Source organism: Spodoptera frugiperda, chromosome 14 (genome assembly GCF_023101765.2).
Source record: "Spodoptera frugiperda isolate SF20-4 chromosome 14, AGI-APGP_CSIRO_Sfru_2.0, whole genome shotgun sequence".
Taxonomy (NCBI): domain Eukaryota; kingdom Metazoa; phylum Arthropoda; class Insecta; order Lepidoptera; family Noctuidae; genus Spodoptera; species Spodoptera frugiperda.
This window is the reverse complement of record NC_064225.1, coordinates 7,312,304-7,327,537: the sequence shown is the minus strand read 5'-3', so window position 1 is coordinate 7,327,537 and position 15,234 is coordinate 7,312,304. Positions and strand designations below refer to the sequence as shown.

Genomic DNA, 15,234 nt, shown 5'->3' with positions numbered 1-15,234 from the left:
TCAAAACCAATGACATGGTGGACCGCGATCAAGTTCACTGCAATCTTCCGAATTGTAAGTTATAGAATAGCCTATTAAGGGCTACCTTACGTGTATAGAGAGCTTGTATTAATTTAATCGTTTCTATCTTATATGTGACTAGCTACTTCCGCGCGGTTTTACCCGCTCTGCTTGGCTCCTATTGGTCATAGCGTGATGTTTTAAAGCCTATAGCCTACCTCGATAAATACACTATCCAACACAAAAAGAATTATTCAAATCGGACCAGCAGTTCCGGAGATTAGCGCGTTCAAATAAACAAACAAACTCTTCAGCTTTATAATATTAGTAAGTATAGATAGGCTATAAAGCTCTCTAAGTCTTTAATTACCGTCTATTACTAGATATTGCCAATTAAGAAATACTAATTGCTTGTAGTACTAGCTTTAAACGGGCCATAAAATAAGTATGTTGATTAAAATTTTCTCTGACCTGTCTCATGGATACGTTGAAAAATGTAAAATTTCATTAAATGACATAAGTACCTTAAATATTCTACGTGTGTTCTAGAACTACGGCTAGATATCTAGTGACAGGTATAAGCAGTAGTGTCTTAAACTTAAGGTGATCTTTTTTTTTCCTTTAAGTCGTTGCTCTACACGAGGAAATCCTATTACTCCTGTGTCATGGGTGCGTTTATAAACATACAAGTTCACATACACATGACACTCAGACGAAACAACAATTTGTGGATCACACAAAGGGTTGCTCCGTGCAAGAATCGAACCCGCTACACGTTGCGCGGCAGCCGGTTGCCCAGTCACCGCACTAAGTGTGCAGTCGAATTACTGTGTTCTTCAGATTTTAAGCCGCTTGCAATTGTGGGGGTAATAGCTAACCCTCCCTAAAGAGGATGATCATTGTCCTTTTGCTAGATAGCCAGATACTATAAACAGAGCAAAAAAATTTGTTGAAAAATTTGTACATACTTACCGTTTTATTTGTTGTCGAAAACAATCCTAATTTTTTACCCTACTTCCGTCGTTTATCCTCAATGCTGAGGGTCGTGACCCCGACGAATAACTCTTTGGTTAACTATATTTCGCCATGCTGTTCTATCTTCGGCGATGTGGATGGCGTCGCAGACTGTGGTCTCCAGTGTGGCACGGATTTGGTCCGACCAACGTATCGGACTCCTGCCCCTTGGTCTTTGAATTGTTTACACATACCTAAGTATAAGTTAATCGACCACTTGCCTACTAGATATGCAAATATTAATAATCATGATTTAATGAGAAAATTTGTAAGCAATTAGAAAATTAAGTTATCAAGTGTTTGACGAGAGTACGAGACAAATAAATCTCATAAGCATGCTAAATAGAGATAAAACGCACCTAATCCCTTTTATAAAATCATAAAATTCATCTAAAGAAAGCAATAGTTGCGTAATTCATTAAAGACATATTAATCCCTTAAAAGCAGTGTCGAAAAATGTGCAAGTTAGAAAGTTGGACAAAATACTTATTTCACACGTTTTATTTATTTAGTTAAATATAAGATAGGCGAGCAAGATCTAATATCACATTGAATAGAAGAACAACAATAGAAGTTAAGAATCAATCGATAAAATTGAATAGAAACTATTATATGGACATTTATTTATCATGGAAAATCTATTTTAAAATTTTTATCGGAAAAAAGACTCCTATCCGTGACACATAAAATATGTCTTAGTTAGTTACTTCACAAATCACAAATCGTATGGAAATAGGAACCAACTGCGTATCTTGCCTATACATGTACATCTCTACCTTACCTCTCAAGAAATATAATAGCGTGATATTATTAATGCACGCAATAAATTCCACCGTCATAATATTTATCCGTCCATACGCACACACACATAAATAACGTTTGTATTAGAATAATATTAGAAAATGTATGAAAAATATATTTCTAACGTTCCAAGCGTATTTCTAATCAGAGGTACTAGGCGCGCATAACACGGAGGAGGTCGCTGCTTGCTCTAACGAACGTTCAGTTAATGTTCTAAATACACGCGATATCTATGCAAATGTATGTGCGCCGCGTCGCTGTCAATCTGTGACGGGGAATTATTGCTGTATCTAAATGAATACTAGCCGCTACTAGGCTTATAAATCTAAGCTTTGATGATAAAAATATCTTAGTCTATTTCTAGCGTAAGGAACATATTTATTTTCGTGATGTTTTGTCGCTTATGAAAGGTAGGTACACATTATTATGTAAAAGAGGATGCTTATTGATTAGAATTTATTACATCTTGATATTAATTACATTTTAGTTTGACAAAACTATTCTCTGAATATCTTAAATTGTGCTTATCCTAAACACTGGTCTGATGGTCTGATCTTTTCGGTATTTTTAGTCTATGTGTATTTTATATATTTGAGTATATGTCTGAGTAAGTGTGAGAGAGCTATTCTTCGGCACTGCTGGGCCGCCTCGCCCGGAGTAATACCACGGCCTCACAGAAACCGATGTGAAACAACGCTTGCGTTGTGTGAGTGCGGTTACCGGAGGCCGAATTACCCCACTTCCCAATCTTCCTAATTCCTAATTCCTCAAAAGGCCGGCAACGCAAGTGTAACGCCTTTCGTGTTTCGAGTGTCTATGACATCAGGTGATTCGTCTGCTCGTTTATCGGCTTATACCAAAAAAAATATTCTAATGAAAGTTGGGGTAATCCTATAGCCATACAGTTATAATTTTTCCAATACCAAAACTAAAACTCTGAAAAACAGTTGCATTTCTGACGACTCGATCGATCAACGAAAAAAAAATCAATCATTTTAATAATTGTACTTTATTATAATCTATCATGAATAGGCCGTGCTCACCCATTGTGTTTGCCCACACTAGATTAGTACCGTATGCGTGAAATCGATTCAAGTCGACTATTGACCACTTTCTAACCTGTCCCGTCTACATTGTCACACCACTGTCCATCCCGCTAGAGATGCTGGGTTGAAGTTGTTGCCTCTCAAGTATTTGCCGTAAACTCTAATCGTTTTGTTCTGTTTCATATTTACTTTATATCGAGTACTTACTGACTTACAGTTGTGGTGGAAACAGGGATGTACTAGGCAGGCAGGTAATGGTGCATGCTTTTTTTTTTTCAGGGGGAAAATCATCCAATGACTTCTCTCGCCAGGGCAAAGCGAGAGGGAGTGTCAGACTCTTACTGACTAAAAACCACCCCGTTCCTACTCCTGCTTGTCGAGCCGGAGCCCCGGTAAACCCGCTAGGTAGTCCGCAGCTCCGGAATGGTGCATGCTAGAAGTAAAGTTGCATTCGCTGTGCTCATGACTTCATCGCATGGTAACTTTCCTAACATAAAAAGTAGGTAAACCTAAGAAGTATGTATATTATGGTCATTATTTTTTTTAAACGTTGTCCCACAGTAGGTTTTTTCCTGTATCGTGAGTGCGTTTACAAACATACAAGTTCACATATACGTAACACCCGGATCCGAAACAACATTTTGTAGATCACACAAAGAGTTGCTCCGTGCGGGAATCGAACTTGCTGTACGTTGCGCGGCAGCCGGTTACCCTGCCGCCGCACCAAGCGTGCAGTTGATTTATCTCTGTGCTAAACTGCCAAATCTCTTCAGTTTTTAGCTGGAACAAATAGTTTAGGATTAAGGATACTGGTGGTAAATAATGATTACATAGCATTGTAATTAAAAAACTATGATAAGGTTATATTATTCTTGCAAGTCCATTATGAAAGGGGTTAACTTTCATACGAGTAAAGTTAAGATGTAATCCGTGAGACTCCCAACTGCATCTCTGTAGCACTCAGCGCCGCGCACCGGTATGGGCATCTCTCGAGCCTCTCCGGAGGCTGTTATCAAATAATAATACTTAGCAGGCGCATGCCGTATTTATATGTACGAGTATAGTAATGTAAGTACCATACACACGTGCATTCTAAATAAATAAACAAGCTCAGCTATTTTCTATCGAAACTAATTATAATTTCGATAACGTAAGATGATAATTGATTTAAATATCTACATGATTCCTTCTTTACAAAAACAAGATATTGTATGAATGTGAATAAATGAAAACCTTTATAAGTGAAGCATTATGTATGAAAACAATAAAAGTGACTAAATTAGGTATGCAACCCGTTTGTGATATGAATTTTGCACATTAGGTACGGTATGTTTTGTATGGTTGAGATTTTTACGAGTTGGCAAAAATATTTGTTACCGAATCTTAGTTATTTATTTACAAAAAAAAATCATGTTATTGAACAATTTTTAGTAGGCTATGTAGGACATACTTAGTTTAAAAAAATATCCGCAGTCAAGCGCCATCTATTGATCATAAGATGAATTATATATTTTATAATTATATAAAAGTGGAAGATCAGCGCCATCTATTGATCATAAGATAAATTATATATTTTTAAGAAGTGGAAGATCAGCGCCATCTATTAGACTAAAATGAAACTATATGCATTTCCTTACAATTTGTTCTTTGCTATTCGACAATAGATGGCGTAACCATCACCATCAAGTGTAGTACGGCTACTCGCCAATAGATGGCGCTGAACTTCCGAAATTTGAATTTAAATGTTATAAAAAATTACCTCAAAGCAAAATAAACATACTTATAAATGATAACTTACATTCATAATATAAAATAATTAATGCGTTGGTTTAGCTTGGGCCGCTTGCTTGGATTAGCTTAATATTATAAAATAAAGAATGCGTTGGCTTGGAACAGGAATGAAGTAGCGACCGAAGTGCAATCTGATCAATCACATAACACTTCATAAGCCAATAATTACCGCAATCACTTTAATACCTAACATTACCTAATAAATAAAATTGAGCTAACAATTTCATACCTAATCACAACATACAATTAAATTTGACCCGTATTAACTTCCTGCTAAGATTAAAAATGTAAAACGTATAATTTGTCGATGCTCAGACTTCGCCCGATAATTTGAGAGCGTTTTATTTTTAATAAAAAAATTGGATCTTTATGGAAAAGTTCACAGGTACTCAGGTAGGTCGTAAAAAGTGATCACAAAAAAATTTGTTTCACACATCCTGTTTGTGGAGAGAAAAAAAAACAACTTTAAAATTCGCAACGTAACAGAAACAGCGAATGATTTTTACACGGTTTCTTGCTTCCTTTTTTGGTAATAATATTATTGGCGTTCCATTGTCTCTGCCTACCCCCATGGGAGACAGGCGTGGGGTGTGATTATGTATGTTTGATTGTATGTATTATTTAGCAGTTGGTTTAATCTCAATCAAAAGCTTTATAGTTATGGACCCAAAGCTGTGGACAACCTAACGGGTTACCGGGACTCCGGCTCGAAAAGCATGATTAGGAACGGTGTGGGTTTTAGTCAGTAAGAGTCTGACATTCCATCTCGCCACACCCTAGGCGGGAGAAGAAATTGGATTTTTGCCACTCCCACGCAAAAGTAATATCTCCTACAAGTTATATATACATATCTAGTATACCTATAACATAGCATCAGAATTCACTTTTTATGGTATAAGCCGTTAAACGAGCATACCTACCATCTGATAAGCAATCGCTCCGCCCATAGACATCCGAAACACCAGAGGTGTAACAAGTAAGTTGCCAGCCATTTCCTTCTAGAAAATTTAAGGGATTTTTGGGAAGATTGGGGATATTTGGGCCTCCATATTTGTTCCTATGTAAATAACACAGGCATTTATAACTATGTCGAACTTACGTACATTAATTTCAACGAACTCCGACGTTCCATATTTATATGAAAAAGGTACCTTAAGATTTTGGTACTAATGAATTAGATTTGCCTCTGTTATACTAAATGTATGAAGGAACATGTATTTACCCGACTGCGCCAGAAGGAGGGTTATGTTTTTCGAGAGTATGTATGTATGTAAGTATAATTGTTTGGCACGCTCTATAGCCTAAACGGCTTGATGGATTTTAGCTTAAGAGGTGTCGTTAGATTCGTATTTACTGTAAGAGTGACACTGGATATATCAAAATAATAAAAAAAAACAAAATGGCGGATTTTTGGCGCCAAATTCGAATATTGCTCACTCTCTACCTGAACGACTCGATGGATTTTGGCTTGAGAGGAGTCCTTTGATTCGTATTTACTGTGAGAGTGACACTAGATATAAAAAATAATAAAAAAAATAAAATGGTGGATTTTTGGTGCCAAATTCATTATTTATACTAGCAACGACTCGATGGATTTCAGCTTGATAGGGGTCGTTTGATTCGTATTTACTGTGAGAGTGACACTAGATATATAAAAATATAATAAAACTAAAAGAAAATAAAATAAAAAAGGTAATTTAAAAAACTAAAAAACCCGACTGCGTTTCTTTACAACATGAAAATGAAAAAACCCTAAAACAAGAATACAAGAAAAATTTAAGCAGTCGGGACCCATTCTAGAAAGCCAGCCGTATGTGTCCTAAGTCTTCATAATATTTGGAATGGGTCCCGACTGCTTAAATTTTTCTTGTATTCTTGTTTTAGGGTTTTTTCATTTTTTTGCATCTACTTGTCAACGTCCATACCATGTTGAAAACACCGGTTCTCGTCCGATCACCGAAGTTAAGCAACATCGGGCGCGGTCAGTACTTGGATGGGTGACCGCCTGGGAACACCGCGTGACGTTGGCCTTTTGCTTCTGAACAAACTATTTTTGTCAAAGTATTGTTCATTTGTCTAAGGCTAAGATGTCGTAGATTTGTGGTCCCAGGTCTTTTTAGTTCCGTAGCCAAATGGCAAAAAACGGAACCCTTATAGATTCGTCATGTCTGTCTGTCTGTCCGTCTGTCCGTCTGTCCGTCCGTCCGTCCGTCCGTCCGTATGTCACAGCCATTTATCCGAAAGTCCTACATAGTTGAAACTTGTAGGATGATGTATTTCGATAACCGCTATTCGAATTTTGAATAAAAATTAATAAATTTAAAATTTAAAGGGCACTCCATACATGGAATTGATTCAAAAAAAAGCCGTTTCAGCTAACATATCCGTGATGGGTGTCTATGGATAGGTCAAAAAAGACATTAAGGTTCCAACCACTTTTCGTTAAAATCAATCGTTTGAAAGTTAGACGCTTGGTGGAAAAATGAGTGTCCCCCCCCCTCTAACTTTTAAAATAAGAGTGTGAGAAAACTGAAAAAAATATATGCTGTAGGTTTCAATGGAAACTAACAACGAAAATTGGTTTGAACGAGATATCATTATTGGTTTTCAAGAAATAAAACATTTTCATAAACCGCAAATATAACTTTGTCGTTCATACAAACACTATGTAAAACCAAGTTCTTACAACCTTTTAAGTTATGTCAACTTGCTGTTACGGAACCCTTCATGGGCGAGTCCGACTCGCACTTGGCCGGTTTTTCTGAAGAATCTATATTTAAGGCGTTGACGTTTGGCTAATTACGGGCTGGTGAGCGGTAGTGCGGCCTAGGATAGGATAGGATGGTGGAGCACGTCTGACCATAAGCAACCTATTCACTCGGGCCTTGTAGACACCCAGACTAAGACAAATAGGCCTCGGCAGCTCACACAAGGAAGCTTGAAACGAAGCGCTTCGTGTGAATGTCTGGGCTTGGAATGCACCATGTAATCGAAACAATGTAACCATGAATTGTATTGTGAATCTGATTTTCTTGCTCGTTCTTCTCCATAGGAATCTACACTTTGGAACGAGCAAATAGCTTCACTAGAGGACTGACCGACAGACAGACGTTATTAATATTATTATATTTGCTTTGACGTTCAAAAGTTCCTTCCTGGTCTAATTGAAATAAATAATTTTGACTTTGACTTTGAAGCGGTGGCGCTTCGCCGATTGGCAAATTTTTAATTTATTTGACCACATCTCTATCGTTTGGAAATTTGAAAAAAAACTATAATTATTATCGAAAAGTAACAATAGCTAACCATTATCATACGTTTAACACTGTGACAGACAAAAGTTATGACTTGTGTTACCTGGGCTTAGTTACTCCCCATAGTCTCAACACATAAATAAACATTCCGGTCTGATCAAGTATGTATATTTCACAGCTTTTCACTAGCTCTTTAAGCTAAAATAGTGTTATCTATAACAACTTTGAGGAGAAATTGTAGGAACTCTAAAATCACATTATTTTCAAATAATTTTCGTTTTTAATTAAATTAATAACTTTGGCACAGTAGCAAGATATAACATAGGTACAACATGAATTATTAAATTACAACAGTTTCCAAGGGACAGTGGCCACAAAATTTCCGGTTAAAAGTAAACCAATCTCTTAAAATTGAACTGACGAACCTTTTCTCACGATCCACTTTGAAATTGAAATTGATCTGATTGCAATATAACGGGTAAAATAATAAACTTCAATTTGTGCAATTAACATGTTCGTTGCTGGAATTGCAATAGGCACTTACTGTAGAAACTTCATAAAATACTTTTACTGGTAGAAAGACGTAAGTATTTTAAGAGTTTACAAATTCTAATGACTAAAGATACAAAGTTTATAAAGCCTAATTCCTAAATTCCCCTCGATGCTAGGAACTGGAAGGCCCGTTAATTTTCCAAACGGCTCGGCCCGCGGCCCGCTCGCCAACTCGCTCGCGTTCCATTCTGGAACACGTTTCAATTCGAAATTCATATTTGGAACGCTCGCAACCGGTCGCCCTTGTAATAGTTGGCTGGTGTTATCAAAAAACCATTTTTTCCTGGCCTGTGTCACAACATGGGGGACTCCTTAACTGTATGGGCTAAGGAACGTCGCGCCAGTTGACAGGGCTCTGCTTACAGTGGTCGCAAGTCGTCGGCAAGTGCACCGCGAACGAAAATATACGTCGCGCCGAGTTGTTTTGCCGCCTTATCACTGCTTCCATAGATTGTGTCCGTTGAGTACCGAGTTCATTCTGCCTATAATTGGTGAGACTCACAGACAAAAATAATACAGTAGAACTCCAATTATCCGAACTCCGACTATCCGAATCGCCGATTATCCGAATCACAAAAATTGTCAAAAAAAGTCTAAGTGCGCTATTATTCTCCCCCCCCGCGAAGCCAGTGTTTGTCAAGTCTGACTTGACTTGTCTTAACTTGCCATTGTGCCTGACTTCCCCCGAATTTAATTCAATAAAAAAATAGTGCAATATCAAAACGTAGCTTTTATTCTCTTCAATGGCAATTTTTTTGAAAAAATCCGATTATCCGAATATTTGATTATCCGAATGGGTCCCGGTCCCCATTAATTCGGATAATTGGAGTTCTACTGTAGTTTATTTGTTTGTCATTACGTCGAATAATGAGCGTATGGATGTTAAACAAGAATGTAATGAACCTAGATAAATACTGTTAATATGCATGATTAGGAGCAAGTAAATCAATTAAAGTGAATTAGTTAACTATGTTATTAAAATTGAGTTAGACATCTTATCGTTATTGCAATTATATGATGAGACCCGTAACTAAGTACAGAAATTACTACAATAATATTGTGGAGTTACTAACTAGGAGTCTGTGAATAGTAGGTATAAAACAGTCGCGTGGAATATCTGCGCGGCTGCGTGTTCTACAGCGCGGGCGTCGGGGGCCGCGCGGGGCGAAGGCGGGCTCTCGGGCCGGCAACTTAAAAATGCCGCCGCAGAGCCTCCGAATCGATACGACGCGCGTCACGTGCCGGCGACCGCGACCAATAGCCGCGCTCGGGCGGCCGCGGGGCGCCGCGGGGGGGCGCCGCGGGGGGCGGCACTCTCCGCCGACCGCCAGTACACGAGGAGCATCGCGCGGGACGGACGTACGCCGCGAGCGCTCCCCACTATACGAGTTTCACCGAAAACCGGTCCGATGCATCGTGACATGTTATAGTGTGCAGTGACGCCGCTATGAGTACGTGGACGGAGGACGTGATGTCCTGGCGGGACGAGCGGCTCGGACTCACCGAACTGAGGGAGCCGACTACGAACAGAAGGAAACAACGCAGTGCGCCTTACAGACTACATCGGCCACACTTGCCCGTGCCTCACGTGCCCGAGCCACCACCGGAGCCTCAGGGAACACACATCTCAAGGTTGTACCCGGAACTGTTAGCTCTCATATTCGAAAGGTTGCCCGTGCGGGACAGAGGCCGCGCGGCACAAGTTTGCCGCGCGTGGAGGGACGCAGCTGATCGGCGGTCCGTGTGGCGCGGAGTGGAGGCCGCGCTGCACCTCCGCAGGCCCGCGCCCGTGCTGTTCGCGTCGCTGGCCAGGCGAGGCGTGCGCAAGCTGCAGGTGCTGTCGCTGCGCCGCGGCCTCAGGGATGCCGTGGCGGCGCTGCCAGGCCTCGAGTCGCTGTCGCTCAGCGGGTGCTACAGCGTGACCGATGCAGCCCTAGCAAGCGCATTCGCAGCGGAACTACCAGCACTGCGGAGACTAGACCTGTCCCTGTGCAAGCAAGTGACGGACTCATCGCTCGGAAGAATAGCACAGTCGCTGAAAAACTTAGAAGAGTTAGAACTGGGCGGCTGTTGCAACATTACAGATACGGGACTCTTGCTTATCGCGTGGGGCCTCAGGAAACTGCGTCACTTGAACTTGCGATCATGTTGGCACGTCAACGATGCGGGGATAGCGCATCTGTGCGGCGGCGGAGAGGCGCGAGGGACTCCAGAGCTCGAGTACTTGGGACTACAAGACTGCCAAAGGTTGACAGATGAAGCGTTGAAGCACGCAGCTACAGGTCTTCCTAAACTCAAATCCATAAACCTTTCGTTCTGCGTCGCCGTGACAGACGCGGGCCTGAGGCATCTAGCGCGGCTGCCCTACCTCGAGGATGTGAACCTGCGCGCCTGCGACGGCATCTCGGACGCGGGGCTGGCGCACCTGGCGGAGAGCGGGCGGCTGCGGTCGCTGGACGTGTCGTTCTGTGATAAGGTCGGCGACGAGGCGCTGTCGCACGCGACGCTGGGCCTGTCGGGGCTGCGCTCGCTGTCGCTGAGCGCCTGCCGCCTGACGGACGAGGGCCTGGAGCGGGTCGCCAGGCTATCACAGCTAGAAACGCTAAATTTAGGCCAGTGCACGAAGGTGACTGACAGAGGGCTGCGCGCGCTCGGCGACGGCCTCCTCAATCTGAGAGCGATAGACTTGTACGGGTGTACGTGTATCACTCCGCAAGGCTTGGACCACATCGTGAAGTTGCCTCGGCTTAGTATACTTAACCTCGGACTGTGGCATGTGCGGTGACCACACACACACTAGGTAGTGTCTGTGCGCGCGTGTGTGAGTGCGACGGCCATGTTGAAGTGAAGGAGCGCCAAGGTTGTAGGTATACTCTGGACAGTGAATAAAAGAATTAACCAATTTTAAGATATTAACTATCGAATTATTATTTAGGATATGGGGGCGGCTTTCTGTTTACATGTTTCTGTTTCCTGATCGGTTGTGTTGTTTGTTGTGTCGACTTCATCTGTGTTAATTGAAAGACAAGTTTTTGGTTAAGTTTCTCGACGAAAGTTGCCCCAATACCTAGTCGCAATGTTGAGCCAGGCCTTTTTCAATGTTCTCGTTTTACTTCTGTTTTATTGTCTACTGTACTTTGTTGTTTTACACGATTCTGTTACATCTTCCACTTTGTTAATATCTAAAGTTTCCCAATGTTTGAAAAGGTCTGGTTTATTAAAATAATTTGCTCCATTAGTTAGGTAGGTATTTAGCCATTCTTCAAATTTATTAATGTTTTTAATTCGATCTTATACGTGAACCTAGGAGCTATCCAAATTGTTACATGTTAGGTTTTTATATTTAATTTTGTGATGGAAGCATGGTTTGGGAGATGAAAATTGTTTTGTAATGAAAAGAAATCTTCCAAAGTGCATTTATGTGTGAGTTTTGTTTGAAAACTTGCAACGCTTGCTTCTATAAGCTGCCTACAGTTAAATTGTAGGCATTTTGATATATTTTGATGCTCAATATGAAGTCATCCGCAGATTTGTTTAAAAATTAGTTGCCAAAATGTTGGACTAGGTAGAAATAACATAAACAATAATGTTTAAACTAAGATGGAACTCAATGAGATCCTTGTTTCTCAAGCAAAAGAACAAGGAATGAATATTTATAAACAAGAAATGTTTTATATGAATGAAGTAATTGTTTGCGTGAAGTGTTCAGAGATTGGGCCGAAGTAAATGGTAATACATTTTGTATGTGACGTAACACACAGATGACAGTGATGTATACGGACCATTTATCATGTGGCCGAGCTAAGTACCTAATAGAAAAACATGAACGTATAATGAAATCAGCTGATAATATTATATGACTTCCTTTCTTAAAACTATAAGCGAAGACGCAGTAGAATATAAATTGCAACATGTATTTTAAATATCAAGAATCCATTTTGAACAGTTTTTTGTCGAAATTGACAAAATAATAACAAAACTAGATGATTAATCTTATCATTTCAATGAATTAGGAGCTGGTATCTAAAATATGCGGTTGATTTGTGTTTTACGTTTAAAATTATACAATTTAACATCTTGTCTCGTACACGGATCGTCCGAACAATGACTTAAACGTTTTAGGCTTCCATGAGAAGGAATATTTTCTATTGAAATATTATTCTGTCCCAATTCTAGTATAAATATATCAACGATGGCTTCCGATCAACACAACCTCCATTTTGTATAATATTTTATATCGTGTGCCTCGTTAATGAGGCTTCCTGCGACGCAATTCTTGGAATCGCTTCAATTTAGTCTCCCATTGTATAAAGATCTCGTTTATACGTAATTTTTTGATATTATTATTAGTGTTTAATTGTTTAAGTGAGATGTTCGTATGAGGTCGAATTAAAGACATGTGAATACGTTGTATACTTCATCGATACGTTGTTTTTGTACAAACGAATGTAATATAGGAGAAAAATGTATTAAAAGTCATCGTTTAAGTTACAAATTATTTTGGACATTTTATTTCTGATCCTTTTGGTGTTAAAACCGATGGGGAAACACCCAAAACTATATTCAAAGATTCTGTAATAGCAGATTCTAATAATTTATTTCTTCATAAACTTTTTGGGTTACTTAACCCAGTCCTTAGCGATTGTTTTCGATACAAAATCGTTACTAAGGAATAGCTTAAGTAATCGTTAAATGTCTCTGGGGGTGGCAGTTAGATTAATTTACAGAAAAATATTTGACAATGAAATGAACTGCTACTGTACCTACTGTACTGTAACTACTGTAACTGAACTAGGCATCCCGTGATTCGCTTCAGTGCCAATTTCCCCGATTTTTTTCTATAATAATTGCCATCAACGTTAAGTTAGGTTTACATAATTATACTTTGCTCATAAGAGCTAATTTAGAAACACCTTCTAGCTAAGATTTTAGGATCAAATTGAATAATTATCCCACGGAAACGATTAGCTTTTAATAACCAAAAATACAGATTTCAATAATGAATAAAGAAATAAATACAATAGACCACTAAGATAAAGTTCTTGAAAAACCTAAAAACGTAGGTGTTATAGTTTTATTTTTAAAATGGACAATATTAATGAATGCTTAGGATGATAATTACAGGTGTATTTAGACATTTACATAGCAAGATTGCATGATTCACAAACCATAGGTTAAGACTAAAAAAATAGTCTGAAACAAAAATGGCGACAGACCACAGATTATCAAAAACAGATCTTTAAATGATTTTATTGTAACTTTTGTGAGACATACTAAATTAATTGTTATGGGCTTACTCACGTACTGTTTTGACGAGGAACTCGACTAGTTTCAACGCGCGTAGTAGTAGTAGCAGCGCGACAATCGCCGCGTCGTGTGTCGCGGAATGCTGCTCATGAATATGAGCCTCTAGCATGGCTTGAAACTAGTCGAGTTCCTCGTCAAAACATTACGTGCCGATAACATAATTTAATTTAGATCTTTAAATGTTTATATCTGTACATTTGCCTACTAGAGATAGAAAGTTAAAAATCAGAAAGTTGATTAAAAAATAACAGTTTGGGATGTTGTGTTTAGGAGTTTATTAATATTAACGTAATTTTATGCCATGAAATCAAAGTCAAAATTATTTATTTCAAATAGACCGGCAAGGCACTTTTGAACGTCAAAGAAAATATTACAATATTTAAAAAAAAATCTGTGTATCGGTCAGTCCTCTAGTGAAGCTATTTGCTCGTTCCAAAGTGTAGATTCCTATGGAGAAAAACGAGCAAGAAATTCTATAGGTTACTCTTTTTCAATCAGGTTCACAATACAATTCTTGGTTACAATGTTTCGTTGGTTCAATTATATCAAAACAATATGAGAAAAATAACAGCATTCCTTTTAGTTAATTCACATACTAATGCAATGGATTTGTCTGCCCGTCAATGAAACTAACCTATTGTTTTGTGTTCCAAAACGTTGACTGGTATTAAGGAAAATGAAGAAGGGCTTTGAACTCAAACCCTTTGTAATAAAAATCGTAATATGTATAATTGTATATACTGTTTTAGTGCTAAATTGTATTATGGCAAATTGCGTCATATTTATACGTTTAAATAACATGACAAACCTTGAAGGTAAACTACAAATTATCTAGATTACTGACACAAGGGCAATACGGTAGTTGGCAGAATTAAAATTACACCATAACTACAAAATAATATAACTAGTGAAAAAGGGCTTGGTACAGTACAAAGGATTTGATATAATAAAGAGACTACGGTAAATTGACGAAGAATTTGAATTAAAGTAGAAAATATAATTAATCTTTGTTGAAGAACACGTTTTAGTACTTATTCAATACCGAAAAGAGTTTAAACAAATAATAGTATCCTAATTAATTGATTGAATTTCAGTTTAGTTTTAATGTTTTTAGCTAATTTACCTAAGAAAAATAAGTTGATGCAAAAACAGTACTAACTACTCAAATAGGCTAGTTTTCTACTAGACAAATACAATACTTTTTTACTTTTTCAAATAAAGAAATAACTAATAGTCTGTCAGTGAAGTTCGGTCGTTTGGCTCGTTCCAAAGTGTAGTGTAGAAATTAGCAGTTGAATAATTTGACAATGGCCCACCACTGTCCACCGGAATTTATATATTGTTGGGGGAAATAGCCAAAAGAACTAAAGATTTGAAAATACAATGACGTAACAACCCAGCTAGTAGGTAATTAGATTATAAACCTTAATCACTTGGAAGACGATTGCAATCTGCAAATTTTATATTGA

General features: G+C 38.7%; 1 protein-coding gene and 1 non-coding gene across 2 annotated transcripts; both read left to right on the top strand.

Moving 5' to 3' along the window:
• Positions 1–6,563: 6,563 nt before the first annotated feature.
• LOC118279435 (5S ribosomal RNA) lies at positions 6,564–6,682 on the top strand. The gene has a single exon (XR_004784000.1). It is a non-coding gene; the product is annotated as a 5S ribosomal RNA (ribosomal RNA).
• A 2,983-nt stretch (positions 6,683–9,665) lies between these two features.
• LOC118279211 (F-box/LRR-repeat protein 14) lies at positions 9,666–12,956 on the top strand. Its single transcript, XM_035598793.2, has one exon. It carries the CDS (start codon positions 9,906–9,908, stop codon positions 11,241–11,243), a length of 1,338 nt encoding a protein of 445 aa, XP_035454686.1. The 5' UTR covers positions 9,666–9,905; the 3' UTR covers positions 11,244–12,956.
• Positions 12,957–15,234: the final 2,278 nt, after the last annotated feature.

Coding starts and splice junctions, on each gene's coding strand:
- LOC118279211 (XM_035598793.2), top strand. CDS start 9,906: ATGAGTACGTGGACGGAGGACGTGATGTCCTGGCGGGACGAGCGGCTC.